The sequence below is a fragment of the Tachypleus tridentatus genome, chromosome 13 (genome assembly GCF_004210375.1).
Source record: "Tachypleus tridentatus isolate NWPU-2018 chromosome 13, ASM421037v1, whole genome shotgun sequence".
NCBI lineage: Eukaryota > Metazoa > Arthropoda > Merostomata > Xiphosura > Limulidae > Tachypleus > Tachypleus tridentatus.
Window position 1 is genome coordinate 243,744,193 of NC_134837.1, and position 21,467 is coordinate 243,765,659.

The 21,467-nt window shown below is 34.2% G+C and overlaps 1 protein-coding gene across 28 annotated transcripts in view; it reads left to right on the forward strand.

Moving 5' to 3' along the window:
* Positions 1 to 21,467, forward strand: part of LOC143237485 (uncharacterized) — a 283,125-nt gene that overhangs the window by 246,944 nt on the left and 14,714 nt on the right. For all 28 annotated transcript variants that reach the window (XM_076476802.1, XM_076476791.1, XM_076476790.1 and 25 more), the window contains 2 exons: positions 20,362 to 20,474; positions 20,945 to 21,187. In XM_076476802.1, the coding sequence (XP_076332917.1) occupies positions 20,362 to 20,474; positions 20,945 to 21,187 (356 nt within the window). The remainder of the gene's footprint in view (positions 1 to 20,361; positions 20,475 to 20,944; positions 21,188 to 21,467) is intronic.

Below are 21,467 nucleotides of genomic sequence, written 5' to 3' on the forward strand. Positions count from 1 at the left end.
CGAAATATCATCAGAGGGCGTGGCCTAGAGAGGGTGGCATGTACGTCATAGTTCTACGACGTGGCACCAGAGGGCTTGTTGCTAGAGGCATGATACTTGAGAAGGAGGTACTTCACGAGCGAAACACTTAAGGGTGATGTTGATCAACAGATTTCAACAGTTTCATTACGTCATCAGCTTTATAGTTGCCGCTTCAGAAGCAATCAAAGCCTCAGAGTTAATATTTCAACTAATTTGCATATTGTACTTTTTTACCGTTATACTCGTTTACCGAGCATAATTCTAAAAAGAACGGGATAACGTTATTGTATCACTCTCCACAGTGAGTGTCGTAGAGGCGGGTGGTGTTACTAAGGTACTATAAGCGTCTTAGGCACAATGTTACTGTAATTTCGTAGGCTGATCACGGCATCGAGTGTTGTATTAAGTTATGATTAATTTATCATTTCTATATTTAATATTTATAACATCTACTCCAGTGGCATAGTGATATATCTGCACACTTATAACGCTAGAAAACGATTTTCGTTACCGTGGTGGCGGAGCACAGATAGCCTTTTTGTAGCTTTTTGCTTAACTACAGACAAATAAACACGTCTGATATCGCGCTTTTACAAGTAGAAGTGTGAGACAATTTCATTTTTAAATATGTTTGATTTTTATTGAGCACAAAGCTGCGTAAAGGAGATTCTGTGGTCTGCTCACACGGGTATCAAAACCCCCGACGTACTTCTATGCCATTGTTTTTTTTTTTAAATATCAGTTATAGTTATAGCTTATATCATAAACATTTTATTTTTTCACTTCTATATTTATTTATATATTCTAAAATATTATTTAATGCTGTGAAAGTAAAACTTATTTGAATGAGACAGTTAATGCAGCTGATTGTGTTTTCATTTAATAATTAACTTGCATGTGTCATAGAAGTTTTGAATACTTTACAAGTAAAACCATTATTTTAACAAGACAACTGTGGTACCTTATCTGGTAGTTTGTATAACACCTGTCATGTAAAAAACAAATATATATGTATATATACACATATCACACATACTATCTCAATTTATATGTGAATAAATTATTTGAACATAGTCAATAATTTACCTTATTTATTTATTTATTAATATTAATTCATTAGTTCTATAGTCTTCCCTTCTCTAACTGATATATCTATAGCATGCAGTTAACTGTCCCGAAATGTTTAATATATTATCACACGTAACGTTTTGTTTTTAGAAATAGAACCGTTACTTAGACGAGACAGTTACGTCTATAGTCAATTGTTTTTATTATTTAAGTAACGAGTTAGCACACAATTAATGTACTGTAGTATGTGATTATAGTTTCGCTTTTATATTTAATTTTCATGACATATATCGTTCTGAACTTTCTGACGATTTATATGTAAAACAATTGTAAGATACCCAATGTTGTTAAAGTGGAGAAATGTGAAATAGCTACAAAATGTTCATCTGTCTTGTTCTTTTCCCTTGCTAGAGAAAAATATCAATTAAGTTTTAGCAATGGTTTAATAAACAAAAGCATTTTCAGCGTACTTGGGAATAAGCTATCGCCAAGCACGTTATTGTTTAGTATAAGATAAAAAACAGTCATAATTCTAGTTTAAACGATGTCATCATTACCCCTTTACGTTAGCTTTCTTACAAAAATCTGATGTTCTTTTGAAACGTTTAAGTACAAAGTAAAACAGGAGTTACCAGCTAATAACAGATGAACGTTAGGTAACTAACATTTACTAACACTATACAGTTAGTGTCTTTAGGCAGTCTATCTCCATGTTATATATAAAGTGAATGAGTAAAACAAAAATTAAATACACATAATATTAAAGTTTATTACACACATTCATAGAACACACTAACTCTCAGATAGGAGAAAAAGCATCACAAAACAAGTAATAAAAACATCTTCTAAATGTAAAATGATGTAGAGATGGCAGTGCCGAAAAAGAATGCTAAAATGAACATTAGGATTGTACATCTTATACGTTTTTCATATCTTCTTTCCTTATTGTTGGTTCTTCGACATTAAGTCCACATAAGTTAAGATTGTGACCAGTTATGATCAGCTAATTATTGTAGCCAGTTGTATTTTACCTGAGGTAATTCTACAAATACAGTGAAATAACTAACAAGATTTGTGTGATATTAACAATATGTATTACCATTGAATTACAAAAATAAAACATATGCTTACTCATCAACTTACTTTAATGAACTTGTTTAGAACAAGTAACGAAAAATTAGCTTACAAAAAATTAAGTATGATGGCAATAGCGAAAAGTACAAAAACAAAGATAGATATTTTCAAAAATATCTAGACGTATGCTTACAGATCTGTAGCACAACTAATTGCATCCAGGTGTTCTTTCTTTTTGTGTCTGAGGGCCCTTAACATTAAATGTAAACGTTAAAAAGTCAATACATGGATCTCCAAATGGTATGAATATTTGTTTGTTTTTTAATTTCGCACAAAGCTACTCGAGGGCTATCTGTCCTAGCCGTCTCTAACTTAGTAGGTGTAAGACAAGAGGGAAGGCAGCTAGTCATCACCACCCACCGCCAACTCTTGGGCTATTCTTTTACCAACGAATAGTGGGATTGACCGTAATATTATAACACCCCCACGCTTGAATGGGCGAGTATGTTTGATGCGATGGGGATGCGAACCCGCGACCTTCAGATTACGAGTCGCACGCCTTAACACGCTTGGCCATGCCGGGCCAGGTATAGATATATCAACCCTATTGGATATATTATATTCTGACTCATTAAAGCTGATGTGATGTTGACCTTTTATTAAAAAAAAGATCTAATATGATTTAATATTCACTATAGCATAAAAGAATATGTTATGAAAACGTTGAACAACTGCGGATTTACAACGCTGAAATCATGGGTTCGATTCCCCTCGGTGGGCTCAGCAGATAGTCTAATGTGGCTTTGCTATAAGAAAACAAACAAACAACTCAGTTGTAACGCTTAGCATGTTTTGCTTTTTATGATAATACATTCATTAGTGAGATTTAAATATTAACAAGGTCCGGCATGTATCAAAACTTCCGAGGGTCGCGGGTTCGAATTCCCGTCACACCAAACATGTTTGCCCTTTCAGCCGGTGGTGCGTTATAATGTTACAGTCAATCCCACTGTTCATTAGTAAAAGAGTAGCCCAAGAGAAGAGTTGGCGGTGGGTAATGATGACTAGCTGCCTTCCCTCTAATCTTTCACTACTAAATTATCGATGGCTAGCGCAGATAGCCCTCTTGTAGCTTTTCACAAAATTCAAAAAACAAAGCCTAACACACAGCAATCGCTATGGAATAATAATGTTACTGTCTCTATCAAATAGTAATTTTATAAAAAATGAAACACTTGATATGATAAATATTATAAACTCTTCGGGATAACTAATTGTTTGTTATACAACATATCAGTTAGAGACATGAAGACTATAGAACTAATTAATAAATAAGTAAATTATTGACTATGCTGTAATATTTGCCCCACTCAATAAATTTACCTGTAAATTAAGATAGCATGTATGATTTAGTTTTTTACATGACATGTGGCCCCCAGTAGCCCACCGGTATATCTGTGGACTTATACCGCTAGAAACCGGGTTTCGATACCCATGGTGCGCAGAGCACAGATAGCCCCTTGTGAAGCTTTGTGCTTAATAACAAACAACAACATGACGTGTAATACAAATTATCAGCTATGGTACCACAGTTGTGTTGTTGCAATAATGGTTTTACTTGTAAAGTATTCAAAACTTCTATGACACATGCAAGTTAACTATTAAATGAAAACACAATCAGCTGTGTTAACTGTTTCATTCAAACATGCTTTACTTTCAAAGTATTAAATAACTTTTAAACATAATTAAATATAGAAGTGGAACAGCAGTGTTGATCGTGTAATCATATGTTAAAACTGTAGTCGATATTTAAAAATTACAGTTGTCTTGTGGTTTTAATTACAAAAGTGAGATCGTACGTGTGATATATATAAAGTATAGAAGTGATATAGTAAGCACAAGTCGTGATACCACTTAATCACATTATAATCCTACGGAACTTTAGTAACGTTATCCTTGGTCTGCCTATATTACCTTAATAATACCACCAGCTACTATCTGCACACTCTCTGTTGGGTGACACAATAAGTTACCCCGTCCTTTTCATATCTATGCAAGAGGAATCAGTATAATTGTAGATAAGTACAGTACGCAACAAATTAGATGAAATATTAATTTTAAGGCTTTGATTGTTACTTAAATGTAAAATATAAAGTTGATGACATAATCACATTTTGAGACAAACTGATATCTGTTGATCTATCTGCTTGCCCATCACGCTACATCATGCCCTCTGACACAACTTCATGAAACTATGACGTCTGTCACCCTCTCACCTAGCTACAAGACCCGTCACCTGGTGCTATGTCATGGAACTATAACGTAATCGTCTCCGTTACTCCTCGCCTATAGCGTCAAGCAGTCACTTAGCGCGCGCGTTCAGAGATAGATAAATGCAAAAATATAATTTCGATCTAGTGAATACTCAGTATTTGTGATGTACTGTACGTGAAAGGGGAGAACGTAGCAGAACCCAATCGACCTCTCTGACAAGTGGTACAATAAGTCTGAAGCTTTCGTTTTGATATGGACGTTTTTGTCGATTTTACCTATGTATTGCAGGTCATGTAAATACCATTACGCGGCGTATTAAATGTTTCCACATTGAATTTCATTTTACATTTTGTAGTACAGTTATTCAAACTCACATTGTTAGAATTTAGTATTCGGCGTAAATAATAAACGCTTATCAAATCAGTCATATTATATGATTATGTGTTTTTGTAGTAGAAACTTGTGTTGTTGTTTATTACATCTTTTTGTTTTTCCCCACGTTTCATAACTTTTAGGAGGTTTATTAGACAGTTGAAACTGCGTAATTATTTTTTTTCTGGTTTAACATTTAGAAGAAAAAAAAGCACATTTTTTGCTCTCCTCTGCCTTTTCTGAGCTTTTATTCAATCTAAAAGCCTAGGTCATGCTATTAAGAAGCATCCTCTTATATTTTCATCAACGGACAAAAGGCGGATTAAAGCCTCAACATCTTCCGCTCATAGAACCCCCTAGGCCCTCTTCACCTCAAGCTTTGCAACATGTAGTTCACTTTACCTTCATCATAAAACGATATAGAGGAGATACTCGAGGACAAACTCAATATAAAAATGTTGACACCGTTTCTTGAAACTCTTTGTAAGCAGATCATGAATTCGATTATACGGCAAGAAGTGACAATGGTACCTTACCAGAACTGTCATCCGAGCTCTCAGCAAGCATTAGGCTTAAAGTTGGGCTCTAATGGCCGCCAGATTCTCTCTCTAATACTTTGACATTTTTACCATCGCTTGGCTTGAAACAAAAGTCGCCACTGGATTAAGCTTCCACTTCTTTTGAAAGGAGCTTTAACTTTTTTTGTTCTTCATCTTTCTTATCGTTGAGTGGAACCTGCCTTTTATCTCATGACCAGATGTCATCTTATATTTAAGAGGAGATGCGTTGACTTACTAACTATGCTTATGTTCTAAGGTAATGGTATTAGAGAAGTGAGTCAACAGAAGTATTTCGTGTTTTCAAGTTGAAACACCATCGTAAAACTTTATATAAATATATATATATTGTTATCGTATTACCTTCTTTTTTGCCTTTTACACACACAAAAAAATTAATCTTTGTTCAAGTACATTTATAGAAATATTTTGATACAAGTTGTTTGCTGTATAGATTCTGTGCAAGAATAACAGAAGGAATGTGTATTGGTATAATTGTTTGAGGATATATAATAATCTAATATACTTAATATTGAATAACAAAAATATTAAATTAAATTAATTATGTAGTTCGTGTATTAGCAGTTGTTGTATAACTAGTTTATTCTTTCTTAATAACGACAAATATTAGTTACTTGAGATTCATTTATTGATACATACAAGAATTTAATATGGTTTTAATTTAGTAAAGAAAATAATGTGTTGGTTTTTGAGAGAGGGAATTTAAGTGTGATAATGGTATGTAAGAGAAGAGAACATTGAATTTTGTTTGGTGGAAAATGGAGTTTTTCGTTTGTGGAAAAAACTAAGGGTAATGTGTCGGTTTTTGAGAGAGAGCAGTGGCACAGCGGTAATTATGAAGACATATAACGACAAAAACCGGTTTCGATACACATGGTGAGCACAGCACAGATAGCTCATTGTGTAGCATGTGCTTAACACCAAATAAACAACATAGAGGGGTTGGATTAACTGTGGTGTTGGTATATGGAAAAGGGGGGTAAATTAATGTTAGTTTGAAGAAAATTGTGATTTTGGTTCGTGAAAAACTAAATGAAATACTTTTGCGAGAGAGTTAGGTAAAGTGTCGTTATAATATATAAAATAATAATTATTATTATTAAATTAAATAATTAATTTATGAAATAAGCCTACATAGTGAACCGAACTCGATATACTGCAGGCCTATTCTATAAATAACAGAATATAAAATTAATATATGTGTAAGTTATTTATATTTCTTCATGCCATATTTATACTTTTATCTCCAACAGACTTACTACGTGCACGTATACATATTGTACATGCCTAAGCCTTAGCACGTAGTTTGACCAACAACAGTACAAAAAAAAAAAAAAAGACAGATATTCCAGAAATTATGCGTTTGGTATACTTTAATCATTGAAGTTCCACATTAGTTGTTTGGTCGTTCTGACCATCCGTGACAAGCTCGCTAAACACGCATTAGTCGTCCGTCAATGTCGAAAGGACCAAGCAAGTTCGTCACTCTTCTCGGCACCGGAAGTGATGAATGTGTCGAGTTCCTACAACTTAAAAAACATTACTTTCTCTCAGGCATAGTGTCGCCTATATCCAGCCTTTTACTGTATATTCGTAGAGTTACAAACAAGATTAATAACCGGGACACCTTTGAAGTGCGTGCACAAACAGGGTACATCTGTCACTGTACTATAGTATCCTGGAGACGAGACTGACCACGTGGTAAAGTAAACGGCAGGCGTGCAGAGAAGCAGAAATGTTGCTACTCGTGACTGATCAGAATTTATTTATTTTTTCTTGTTATTTATATGTACATAACAATATGGTATCTTCCATTGTATATTAAACTGACTCATCTTTTTCTCGCTGTTGAAAGCAGAGACGGGTATAATGTAGAATTTTTTTTTTCACTTGTATGCGTACTAACGTATTATTTCATTCCACTGAAATTCTCTAATAATATAAAGGCCACAGCGTTATTTAAGCCTTATGGAGCTAAGAAGTCTATAAAATGTAAGTGGAATATATCTGAAAGTTTTTCAAACTACCTTTATCTGTGTGCAGGTCCTGTAGTCGTCAGTCACTTTTCAGTGTCAACACAATTCGTTGACACGTAACTTAATAGCCACGGTTTTAGCGATAAAAAACTTGACATGGAACATGCATAGTAGTCTTTGTTGAGAAGCTGCTTATACATCATAATCCGTCATCGCCTGTATGCCCTCTATTACTAGTCGTAGCAGGCAGTACATGCCTTGTTCCCTTCCACATAATCATAGCTGTTGGCAAGGGAACGGGCCGGGGGACCTTCCACTGACTGATAAGTGCACGCGTCTTGCTTCTCTCGCGCTCTCTTGTCACAGGAGCGAGAACCATCATTTTTCTCAAGAGCAGCTAGTTTGTTCCTGACCTCAATACCTTCAGTTCCATCGGCCATCGATGTTAAGCAGTTTCTTTTCTTCGAGACAGTATCATCGTATAATATGTGTACAATGCGTATTGTACATCAGCACACATGAATTCCAGTCTTTCGTTTTCCCGTACTAACATAAACTTTGACCTTGACTCTCTTTCTTTAGATAATACGACATTAATTTCTTTATTTTAATTTTGTTTTGTAATACCTGCCATCATCTCCACTCGTTTCATTTTAGAATGTCTTGTATTTGATTTTTTTTTCTCCTCTCTGACCATCTTGTCTGAGTTTTTAGTTTATATTTTAATTATTTTTTTCGGTAGGTATCTGTTGCTTTGTATAATAGTTACGCTCGTTTGTTTTAGACCCCCAGTGGCGCAGCGGTATGGCTCTGGACTCTCATCGCTAAAAAAACGGTTTTTCGATACCCGTGGCGGGCAGAGCACAGATGGCCCATTGTGTAGCTTTGTGCTTAATTCCAAATTAACCAAAAAAGTTCAAAATCGTTTGTTTTCGTTTCTTTATTGTTTAGTGTTTTTTTTTTCCTTTTGTAGTTGTCTTGATTTATTCTCAAATACAGGATGTAGTAAAGACTATTTGTTTAGGAATATCTTGATTATTAATCATATTTAAAATCCTGTATAGATAAAAATGCTGTTGTCATCACTTAAATGTATAAATTAAATGAATTATTGTACTATGTAAACTTCTTTATGAATATTGCACCAAAGCATATATAACGTAAAACAGAGTAGCGCTGGCGGGGAAGATGGAGCAAAGGTGGACATTTACCCCGTATGGAGCTCAACAGACCCCAAACTTTAGTCAAAATCACATAAAAGATATACAAGGTTATCCATTATTAAGCAGTGAGAAATGCGGATGTAGGTTTCCGCCTTTGTGTGCTGGGTTATTTCAGTAACCGGCAAGTAACATGCAATATTTTAAATATCATTGCATCTCCACGAGCTCCAATATAACCACCTTCTCCAGCAACAGTGAGAGCTTAGAACCGTCGCTGCGTCGATATGAATATGTAACTTTTATATATTGTTTTACAAATAGCGCGAACTAGAAAATATACATTTATGTGCGTCTACAAACTTGTAAAGCCTTTATCTTCAATATGTTTTTTTTCTTTCGCACCAATCGCATTTCTGGATAAATCTGGACCATGCAAAAAACTTAGTATGACATATATATATATACAGGGTGTTCGGAAAGTCACTGTGCACTTATATATGTATTAACAGACAGGCTTCAATATAGAATACAGGAGGTAAATATGAATGACAATTATAAACAATGTTGAAAGTGACCCCCGTTGACATCAATACAGGCCTGGATCTTTCTTATTTTGTTTCTAAACACCGCTATCAGTTGCTGGCTTGAAATAGACTGAATAAAATATGATTACAAAACTGCACAGTGACTTTCCGAACACCCTGTATAATTGACAATTCAACCCGGACGCCATTTTTTGACAGAAAGCCAAATTTGAGTCCCTTAAGGCTCAAGCCTTTTTGTACGAGTCTTAATTAATATTATCTACTATTAAATTGTAATTTTTTTGTAAACTGTAATTAAAATGTTTTAATTTGGATGTAAGCTAGAGGAAGCTGCTAATAATGGTGTAATAATCGAAAGACTGCGAAATATCGAGAAAATAATATTGTCATAAGATAAATAAGTAAGTAAATTAATGTTTGTGTGCCAGTTAGTTCTGTAATTTATTTAGAGTTCAGTGAAGTGTTATTTATTTGATTAGTGAATGATAATAAGAGAAGTTAGTGCGTAATCGTATATATTCATTGATTGCACTCCGTTCGCAAAGAAATTATGTTGAAAGTGGAAACGTTACTTCTGAACTTAGGCCTATAACTGTTGACAAGATAGTAGTCTCTAGCAAGTGCTAAGAAAGAAATAACTTAAACTGTTATCTTTTCATGTAGTGGGACAGGCTTCATTTTCACCAAATAATTCAAAAGAGCCCGCTCAACGATGGATCAGGTTATAACATTATTATTGTACATTTTTAGCAGTTCTTTCGGTGTAGTTATTGCATAAATGGATGACTGAACTTTTGTGAATTCTAATTTCAAATTAAATTTACAGGTAAAAAATTGTATCAACTGGTTATATAAAATTACACGAGTAAAACGTTTTTTTTCTGAACATCAAGTAGTGAAATTTTTGTAGATGTTTTTAGATTGACAAGGATTATGACATTGTACTTTGATGTCTGTTCATGTTTATTCTAAATCTCAGTTTCGATTTTATGCATCATGTTTCACACGAACTAGTTAAGTCATGCTTGTTTTTGAATTTCGCACAAAGCTACTCGAGGGCTATCTGTGCTAGCCGTCCCTAATTTAGCAGTGTAAGACTAGAGGGAAGGCAACTAGTCATCACCACCCACCGCCAACTCTTGGGCTACTCTTTTACCAACGTAAAAGATTGAAACACAGCATGCGTTCCCTTGGCTGTGGTTTCGCTAGATAATAGATAGGGACAGTGGGAATCTCGTTAATCCATTCAACGTCTGGGATTGACCGTAACATTATAACGCCCCTATGGCTGAAAGGGCGAGCATGTTTGGCGCGATGGGGATGCGAACCTGCGACCCTCGGATTACGAGTCGCACGCCTTAACACGCTTGGCCATGCCAGGCCCACCACAACTAACGAAACCCAATTTTCTAGCATTGTAAGTCCGGAGACACATCGCTCTGCCACTGGTGGGCTTGCATTAAGAAAGAAAATTATGTGCATCAATCTTATCGGCAAACATAATAAATCTGATATATATCGATATTTAATTAACTTTTAAATTCGGATTAAAATTTCTGGCGAAATCGTAATCGTAATACGTAACACAGCAAATCGAAGACTCGTCCGAGAGAAATCATACGTAACACAAGAATTTCAGGAAAAAACTAAACCGTATTATTTCATGGTAATTAAAGTTTACTGCATGTTAGACTATATATTTCATAACAATGAACAATACAAAGACAATTTTATATTCTGACACTTAGAACATATCACTACCGTAAGACTATAGTCAACAGGAAAACTAACACTTGATGACAAGAAACCAACTTGTCACCTGAAGATTATTAAAACCTTTGTTAACCTGAAGATGACCTAGGAAGGTCGAAACGTTGTTTTCTCCTTATCAATAAAAGTGTTAATACCCATACCAGCCGTTCTGCAACCTTTTTGTCTCCTGCTATTTGCAATCTCTTTCTCATCACAGATATACATATATTACTGTGTTCACTCTGATCACTCTGCTTTCACCAGTTGTGTTATCAAAAATATTTATCAATATTTGCACTCGTAATCCAGTATCAAGGCCCTAACTTGAAAACTAAGTCTTATGGCATGAGGAAAACGAAACGAAAAAAAAAAAAAAAAAAGATAACAAATAAAAGGGAAATTTAGACATACCGATAATCAAATCAAAATTACGCTAAATCCAGGTAATATGGAAAATAGGCCTGATAGTTTCGGAGGGGAAGAGCAATTACACTCTCTGCAACTCGTCCAGGTACGCCCTTATAAAAGCTATGATTTATGACTTGTCATGTATTTTCTTCGGAGACAAACTAAGCAATTTCATAATATATAAAACTTGTCCAACACCTACTTGTTTTAAGATTTTTTAAAATAAATTCTAATTTACAGCCAGGTAAAAAAAACAAAAAGCAGCAACAAGTAAATTACAGTCTTCACGATATATTATTGTTTACATAAAATAAAATAACAACAAACACTGTTAATACATATCCGTGTCTATTTGATCGACAACCGGAACAATTTTCTTAAATGTGGCTAATGGAAAACAACTGAGATACAGAACCCAGAAAATTTGCACTTTTATTTATACATGCCTTAACTAGGCCCGGCATGGCCAAGCGTGTTAAGGCGTTCGACTCGTAATCCGAGGGTCGCGGGTTCGAATCCGTGTCGCATCAAACATGCTCGCCCTTTCAGCCGTAGGGGCGTTATAATGTGACGGTCAATCCCACTATTCGTTGGTAAAAGAGTAGCCCAAGAGTTGGCGGTGGGTGGTGATGACTAGTTGCCTTCCCTCTAGTCTTACACTGCTAAATTAGGGACGGCTAGCACAGATAGCCCTCGAGTAACTTTGTGCGAAATTCAAAAACAAACAAATAGTTGTCGTGAGCCACCCGCGAGTACAGCGGTACGTCTACGGATTTACAACACTACACTCAGGGGTTCGAGTCCCCTCGGTGGGCTCAGCAAATAGTCCGATGTGGCTTTGCTATCAGAAAAACAAAACTTGTGGTGAGAAGAGCACAACTAGCCCATTGTTTAATTTTGTGCTTTACTACAAACAAACAATTCTTAGTACAAATTATTTTAATTTACCACCAACAATACGATTTTTAATACGATTATTACAAATAGTTATTATCAATAATGATTTATATACAAAGTTTTATAAACTTACAAACAACCTGGAAATGAAATAATTTATCGACGGCTCACGGAGAACGAAATAAATATGTGTTGATACGCAGGTACACTTCTCTCTACGGGAAAGCTAGCTAACTCTAGTCTTGGCTAGTTTCACGTGGTTTGTAAGTTCACTTTTCACCCAGGAAGTTATATAATGTTCTCGTAGAAATACTAACGTCCGAAGTTAATTTTCTGAATTTGAATAGTTTGTAAGATTCGAAATCTATAAACGTTCCTGGTCAGATATCTGAAGTTTTTAATAAACTTTTATCACAATTTTTACTTCCAAGGTTTACAGTTTACTGACTGTGGCAGACTAACAATACTAATAAACTGTTTCCCCGCGTATTATCCACCTGTTATACTCATGAGACTAAATTATTGAAAATTCAGCTGGCAATAATTCTGACAATCACTAATATTTTACAAATACACATCATATTGATTCTTACGCTCGAGAATCTTCTACATAGTTAGAGGACGTGCGTGACTTTCACAATACACATTTAACAATATAAGTTGCATGCATTTCTAAATATATATTAAACTAAAACAAACATAGATATTAAAATAAATATATAATATTAAACCGTTACACTTGAAACTTATACTAAAAATTGTGGACACGTAAGACTGCTTGAATGTACTGTTTTGGCGACCTCCACACCCTTGACCGAAAATGTCTGTGCTCGTTAAAAAATATATGTATATATATATTGAATGAAAACAAAATACTGTCTTTAGTTACAATTGAACACTGTGTTTCTTCATTCAGAATAAATATTAAAGGATAAACTAATAATATATTTTTTGTCAAACACGTGCTGTGTGATACCAACAATCGTAACAATAAACTTAAATTTGATGACGAGAAACCTGCATTTTATAATGCAAACATTTTGAGACAACTTGAATAGGCAATGAAGAAAACTTTATTGTAAATGTACAACGTTTCAATAATCAGTTGTTCGTTTAATATAATAGAAAACATAATGGGCTAGCGTGCCACAGAATTCTGTAGAAACTGTCAAAGAATGTTAAGAGACTAATAATTTGCTTAATCACGAAATCCCGTAACAATTGTTGCAGACAATAAATTTACGTGTAATTACTTGAGAACTCCGTGGTAACTGATGTAAGACATATGAGCTTAACCATGTACGTACAAAATTGACAACTATCATAGACATAAGGGACCAATGAGCTGTCACTTAAACTCTAATAACTGTCCTAAAGATAAAAGAATAGCGTGTAGTTATGTAATCCCACATCAACTGTTGTAGACACGTAGGACTAATGTGTAATCGTAGAGTGTAACAACTGATGAACTGATGTAAACATAAAGGACTATCCTTGTAGTCAGAGAAATGTGTAACAACTGTTGTAAACACACGGCACCAGCGCGTAGTCACAAAATTTCCTAACAGGTGTTATAGGCATGTGAAATTAATGTGTACTCTGAGAACTTCATAAGCACTGTTACAAACATGTAGGGCTAATTTGTAACAAAAGTGTAACAACTGTCACAGACATAAGGGACTAACATTCGGTCACACATTTTCGTAACAATTGTTATAGAGATATATGAATAACGTGTAATTACAGAAGTCTGTAACAAGTGTCGTAGATATAAGGACCAACATGTAGTCATGGAGTTCCGTAACAGTTGTCGTTGGCATATGAAACTAACGTGTCATCACAAAAAAATTGTTATAACTGTTGCACATATTGGGGCTAACGTGCAGACACATAACTTTGTAACAACTGTTGTAGACATAAGGAGCTAGCCATGTAGTTACAGAACTTTGTGAGAATTGTCATAGACAAGTGATACTATTTATATAATTACAGAACAATGTGAGAATTGTCTTAGACAAGAGAGACTAACTATGTAGCTATAGAACTATATGAAAATTGACTAAGACAAAGAGAGACTAGCCATGTATCAAGTCATCCCACAAGTAATGTCCGAAAATTTAGTACAGAAAGTGCATCATCATTTCTGTCTTTGTAGAAGGCTTTAGTGACTAAAATATGTAATAGGACGTGTATAAAAATGTTTTAACAAATAAAAGAAACTAACCCAACTTCACTTTTTCAGATCATTAATCAAATAACCCTAATGAAGATGGATGTGTCTGAGGAGCACATTAGGCATATAATGCTTTATGAGTTTAGAAAAGGCAATAGTGCAGCAGAAACTACACGAAACATTCAAGGTGTTTATGGTTCGGAGTCTCTCAATGAAAGAAAATGTCGAAGATGGTTTCAGAAGTTCAGATCAAGTAACTACAACTTAAATGATGCGCCACATTCAATTGATGAAGATTGTGCTGTAACAGTTGAAGAACTAGCACAGAAGCTTATTTCAACCAATTCAACAGTTTGGAAGGGTGTCAAAACTTGGAAAATGGATCCCCCATGATTTGACAAAAGCCAACCTCAGAGCACGAGTGGACATTTGCACTTCTCTGCACTTTCGTGAACGTAACTCACGTTTTTCGGACAGATTAATGACTAGAGATGAAAAATGAATATATTATAAAAAATATTAAGCACCGCAGACAATGGCTCAGTGCAGGTAAACTGACTAAAGCACAGCCCAAAATGGACCTCCACCTTAGGAAAGTCTTGTTAAGCGTTTGGTGGGATATTGTTGGTGTGATCCACTTTGAGTTGCTGCCACTGAATGTAACGATTACATCAGACTTCTATTATCAATAGTTAGAGCGCTTGAATGTTGCACTGAAAGAAAAGAGCCCTACTTTGATCGTGAAGGTGTTGTGTTACACCAGGATAATGCACGGCCTCACACAGCAAGAATCATATCTACAAAGATTGAAGAGCTAGACTGGGAAAATTTCCACATCCTTCTTATTCTCCAGACCTTTCTCCGTCTGATTATCATCTATTCCGAAGTTTGCAGAACTATCTTGATGAAGAAGAGCTTAGAACACATGAAGATATCAAAACTGCCCTCTCTTCATTCTTTTCCTCCAAACCCGAAGTATTTTATAGAAGTAACATTCAGAAGCTTCTGACCCATCGGGAGGAAGTAATTAGTAATAACGGAACATACATTATTGATTAAATAACATTAAAAGTGTTTAAAATCCTTTCTCTTTTTCTGAACCTAAAATCGGACATTACTTAAGGAATGACCTGATAGTTACGGTACTCTGTGAGAATTGTCTTAGACAAGAGAGACTAGCCATGTAATTGCAGAACTCTATGAGAATTGTCTTAGACAAGAGAGACTAGCCATGCAGTTACATAATTCTGTGAGAATTGTCTTAAACAAGGGGGACTAGCGCGTAATCACGATATTTCGCAATAGGTAATATAGACATTGGAACTAACGCGTGATCACGGAACTTCGTGACAACTGCTGTAGAAATAATGGACTAACCATGTAGTGGAGAAATCTGTAAGAATTGTCGTAGACATAAGGGACCAATAATTATTATGAAATTCTGTAACTGCTGTTGTAGACATAAGGAACTAGCCTGTAATCACGAAATTTCGTAATAAATGTTGTAGACACATGTAACTAGATTGTAATCACAGAACGTTATTATCCCTGTTTCAATCTTATGGAGCTAAGTTGTGATTACATAGCTGTGTAAATATAAGGAACTAACGTGTAGTCACTGAACTATGTAACTACTGTTATAAACATAGTGGACTAGCGTGTGATCAAAAAGCCTCGTAACTATTGTAAACATAATGAATCAGCGAATTTTCACGTGTCATAGTAAAATTAATAATTTTTTTAGCTACAAAGCTTTATTACTAAAACCATCAAATTGTGAGGCAGAGACGGTGATATTGCATAGTATTAAGCTAATAAAAACTGGGTCAGTCATTTCTAGTAATTACATATTTCGCTTTGAACTCGAAGGATCATGGTTCACGTCCATTGCCCGCAAACATACGCTCCACAGTTTAGGGCCATGTGTGCATCATAAGAGTGACAATAAAATTCTAATAATCCGTTAGAGTAGCCCAAGAGTTGGTGGTTGGTGCTGCGACTAGCTGCCTTTTCTCTTGTCTATCACTTCAAAATTAAGGACGAGTATCACAGATTATCGTTGTGTAACTCTGAGCGAATATTCAAAACAAATGAAACAAAACTACTAAATGATGATACTTGAAGATGAAACGTGAGTCGCAAACTTTAGAAGTTTTTGTTAAACATTTACAAGTCGGTTGTGAACTTAGAAGTGTTATTAAAAATATAAAAATAAAATTTCAGCCATTAATTTCTGTGTTGTAAAATATCATTTCCTTAATTACACCGTAATCTGAGGGTCGTGGGTTCGAATCCCCGTCTCACCAAACATGCTCGTCCTTTCAGCCGTGGGAGCATTATTATGGGACAATCAATCCCACCGTTCGTTACTGAAAGAGTAGCCCAAAAGCTGGCAGTGGGTGGAATAACTGGCTGTTTTTCCTCTAGTCTTTTACTGAATCAGGAACGGGTAGCGCAGGTAGCTTTCGTGCACCTTTGCGCGAAATTCAAAATAAATCAAGTCAAATTACATCAGTCACGAAGAGAGCGAGTTAGTTGTGTTAAAATCGTATTTCACGTGTAATAACTGCATCATGGAAAAAATCATCACAGAATTTATAGAAAAAAACGTTAGTATTGTGTTTATATTCAACTACATTGTTCTCGAGTTCATAAGTCCAATTTAACGGGAGGTTGTTTTTGTTGTTTTCTTTTGTGTAAAATAAATAAATTCAGATCTTCTATAATTCCGGGAAGGAGGAAAAAGCTTTCTTTTACAGCGTATCAAAATTATAAATTTAAAACATTATATTTAATATTTTCTAACAATTATTGTAATAACATTATTAGAAATGTATCTAAATTTCACTCCAGAATAACAGTGATGTTTAGGCAAGTTTCATTTCTTGGACCAGGCAAAAGTCCTCATAAAATGACAATACTATTATAATATTTGCCTGTCTTGCAAACATTTAAATGTAGAAACAGTATAACTTAGGATGTTTGGTGGAAATATATGCTTTGAGCCTTTTTTAACTCATAAGTATACAAGAGGAGACAAAAAGAATCTCAAGTATTAGGTTGAGGAATAATTCGTGAGCGTTTTTAAATAATTTCATTCAAGCATTACATGCAAGACTATACAATACTTCAATGCATGAACACATTACACCCAAAACATTTATTATGATACTTTATTTCATGTAATACCTAGGTATATAGTATGCATTGTTTTAAACGAAATTGCAAGAAATTAAATGTGAAAAGCAGATGGTGTCGAAAATGCTCGATTTTGTCCACTTGACAGTCCATTTAATGAGCTGAAAATGAAAGCAAAAATTAAAGACATATGAAAATCAAACACACCATCTATTAGAGCAAAAAATTATCTACCAAATGACATGAAATATTTTGCAAAAGCGTTTCATTTATGAATATATTTGTTTAACTTGAAAAAACGCTCATTAATTATTCCTCAACCCAATACTTTCTAACGTGAAACATAACGGAGGTCATCGGCATGTGAAAATCGTGGAAACCTTTCTGTTTCTGTAGACGCTATAAGCAACGCTTTCTTGGAAAGCATTTTGTTGTTCAGGTTTCATATAAACGAAAAAATCTTACAGCATATGTTCATTTATCAGAATTTCGATGGATCTTTTCTTCGCTTGGGTAAATTGAGAGAAACCGAGGCCCCCCTCAGGATGTGGCAAGCACAACCACGCTTGCCTACCTGTATTAAACTCATTGTCACTTCATTGCATTCAAACATAGCCTCTTGTGTTTTAGGTACATATAAATGATTTTCTCCAGTAACTCCAACTTGCTACTGCACGTGATGCTTGCCCCCGGGGTCATAGAGCTTATGTTCACAAGCCTTCTTGCAATAGTAGAATACAAAAACTAATAAAAAAATCAATTTTGAGTAGAGTGCGTTTTGCACTTTCATTTAGAGTGATTGATCTGCTATTGACAAGGCTACACAGAAAAAGAATACAAGGCTAGGGTGTGTGTGTGTGCCACAATTTAATTTGCAGCTGGATTTGAGCACGCATTAGTAGAACGAGTGCTGCGGGATTTTTTTTTTTTTCGGTGATAGACATTTTCCTCGGGAATAACTTCGGTCAGTTCTAGCAGCCCTCTCGCTAACACGAGCGCCCAGGAATCTGAGATTGTTTTCTGAATCTAGTCAGCTCTTTCCTGTTTCTGCTTCTTGTAATTGTGTGCTTTAACAGTTGATGGTAAGGAAGACCATGCAGCAAGAGTTGCGTAAATAACTGACCTATCCGTCTAGTGTGTCACCACTAATGATAATATTGATTATTTACGGGCTTAAATATACACACTGTTTTTCGTTCATGGAATAAAGCCGCTATATCTGTCATCCATATATCTAATTATATGAATAATGGTTAACACTTGTTTTACTGTATAAACGATTGTTCTCGTTTCTGTTTCGATTTTTCTGTATTTTATATTTTTAAGTGTCACTTCCAGCTATTTTTGAAGTTTCGCACACAAAAAATATTGGTGAAATTACGGAAGGTGGTTTTGGTGCTGTTTCGTTTGATCTAGGTATAATAAATGAAGTGTCTGTGTTCTTGCCTCAGGCAATAGGTATGCTCAATATGTGCTGTACGGAGATTTGTACATGTAAATAATTATATATATATATATAATTACAGTTTCAGATTACAAGTTAGGATTATAAACAATAAGCTGAGGAAGTTGAAGAGCAGCCTTTTGCTATCCATATTACGTCTAAAAGGATTTTGATTTCGTTTTTCAACTTCTCTCATTTTTTTTAAGGCGTAGTGTAACATGACGTGTATTTTTAGTCATGGCATAGTGGCATACAGAACGGCTCTGAATTTGTTTTTCGAAAGTTTAAACTTTCAGCTCATAACTCTCATCTACTGATCGATTTGACATTTAATTGCATGTTGGACTCAGAAGGTCAAATCCTTTTAATTGTTACATTTGATCACACTCAAGGATTGACAGATTAATTTACCATAATTCTGCCTAAAAGAATTTCAAGTGTTATGGTTACTGAGAATTCCCTTTTGTTTATTTTGTATCTTGCGACAGACAAAAAATGATTTTGTCGGTTTTGCAAGATAAAGTGTTTGATATAAATAATACAGTATGAGGAACTGTGAATTGTTTTAAGTGATAGACGTGTTAACAAAATTACATTTTCAAAGAATATGTTTAAGGTTTTTTATTCCCATGTAAAAACTTTATATATAAATACATGTGTATATACAGGGTGAGCCAAAAGTAGGTGGACAGCATTTGGAATAGGTTTATGTATCGGTTATATTAATGCAATTGTATATTATAAATATGTTGCAACTATATTATTTGTGTTATATAATTACAATTGTATAATTACATTTGTTTTAATTTAATCTGTTTTCTTTTTTTTAGATTGTTAATAGAACCCATAATGTCAAATACTTTAAATACAGATAAAAGAATATGGGTGTTAAAGTATTGGAAATCTCAACAATTTGTTAATAAATAACATTTTATTTTCATTAATATAATTGTCTTATTACATGATCTCTAAATAAAGGTTTTTTTACTGTCCACCTACTTTTGGCTCACCCTGTATATATAAAATATATGTATACACACATGTATAATGTGAAATAACTTACTAGTTCCTTATAATATTTCAGTTCGGTAAATGTTGAAGTTTTCTGAATGTACATCCAATAAAAATGTTTCTTGATAGAAAGTTTTTTTTGTTCTGTCAGTACATGACAATGGAATTATTTGTATCAGAAGACTAAATCTGTTTTAATTATGTTTTACTTTATTAATGTACATGGATTTATATACAAGATCATATTTATTACATTCTATTTTTCTGGTACTGGTGTTATAATAAAATTTATAGTTTTGTTCATTTAATTTAACTCCAGTAATTTAAAAGTCAAATCTAAAATAACAGTTATTGTTTTAAATTATAGATGATGAATGTGAAGAGACTTTACTGTAAACATTTTTATTCTTTTTCTCTGAAAATCATCATATTTTGTTTTGTAAGATTGAATCTTAAACTTTCTTCAGACCCAGGGATTAATGGTGACTTGTCAAATGATACTCAAGACAGCACCACGAGCCAGGGTTCTGGTGATTTAGCTCAATATGGAGACAGTGACTCAGAAAAAGCGCTCAATCTGGTAAGTTGGATCAGCATATACCTATTTCTTCCTATAGGTAGGAACTAAATATATTGCACATGCCTGTCGGAGGCTGATAAATTCTAAATTTGAGTATACAAAATTAATGTTACTTATGAAAAAATTGTTATATATATATTGTTATATCTTACCTTGATTAAAGTTTTACAAATCTCATATTTTTCTCATATATTATGGCATTAAATTGAACAATTTAAAGCTTTATACACATTATGTTATTACTTAAATATAATATCAGTTGTCTCACTTATTTACTTGTATAACTTTGATTTCAAACAAGTTAAACACTTCATAATTTTGTATTAATCACAGATTGTTATCATAGGTGAGTATAAATGTGCTCACCTCTTACATGTTTGACACACCTGAAATTTCTATATATAAAATAATTCTGTCCTATTCAATAAACTAAGTCATACTAGAAATTTATGTTTGCTTTGTTATTCCAGGCCATGGATGATGATGAACCAATTGATGCCACAGTCCATTCAAGTCATGTCAATAGAGGTAAACGCATGTCCAATGGTCAGACATATAAAACAGCAGTATCTACCTCTCACACTAACACATTTTCTCAACTGCCCACAGTAGTTTCCACTAATACACTTTCTCCTGCTTCAGTGGTCACCACAACTACAGCAGCTGCTTTGGCAGCTGCTGCAGCAGCTGCTGGACAGCTGTCATTAAACCAGGTAAGTAACAATATACACTTGTTTTTACAAAATGCATATTTTTAAAACAAGAAACTTTGATCAAATTAACAAGTTTTAAAGTTATTTTTTGTAAGTATTATCTTGATAAATTTAAATAGCTTGTTATAATTAGATTCCTTGCAACGAGTATTTGTATTGACTTTATACATCATAAAATATTATATATTTTGGAGTTAATAACATTGAATTTTGAGATTTCCACCAGAAGAGGCTCTTTAGTAATTCAAGAAAATGTGATGAAAGAAATAAGTATAGTTTG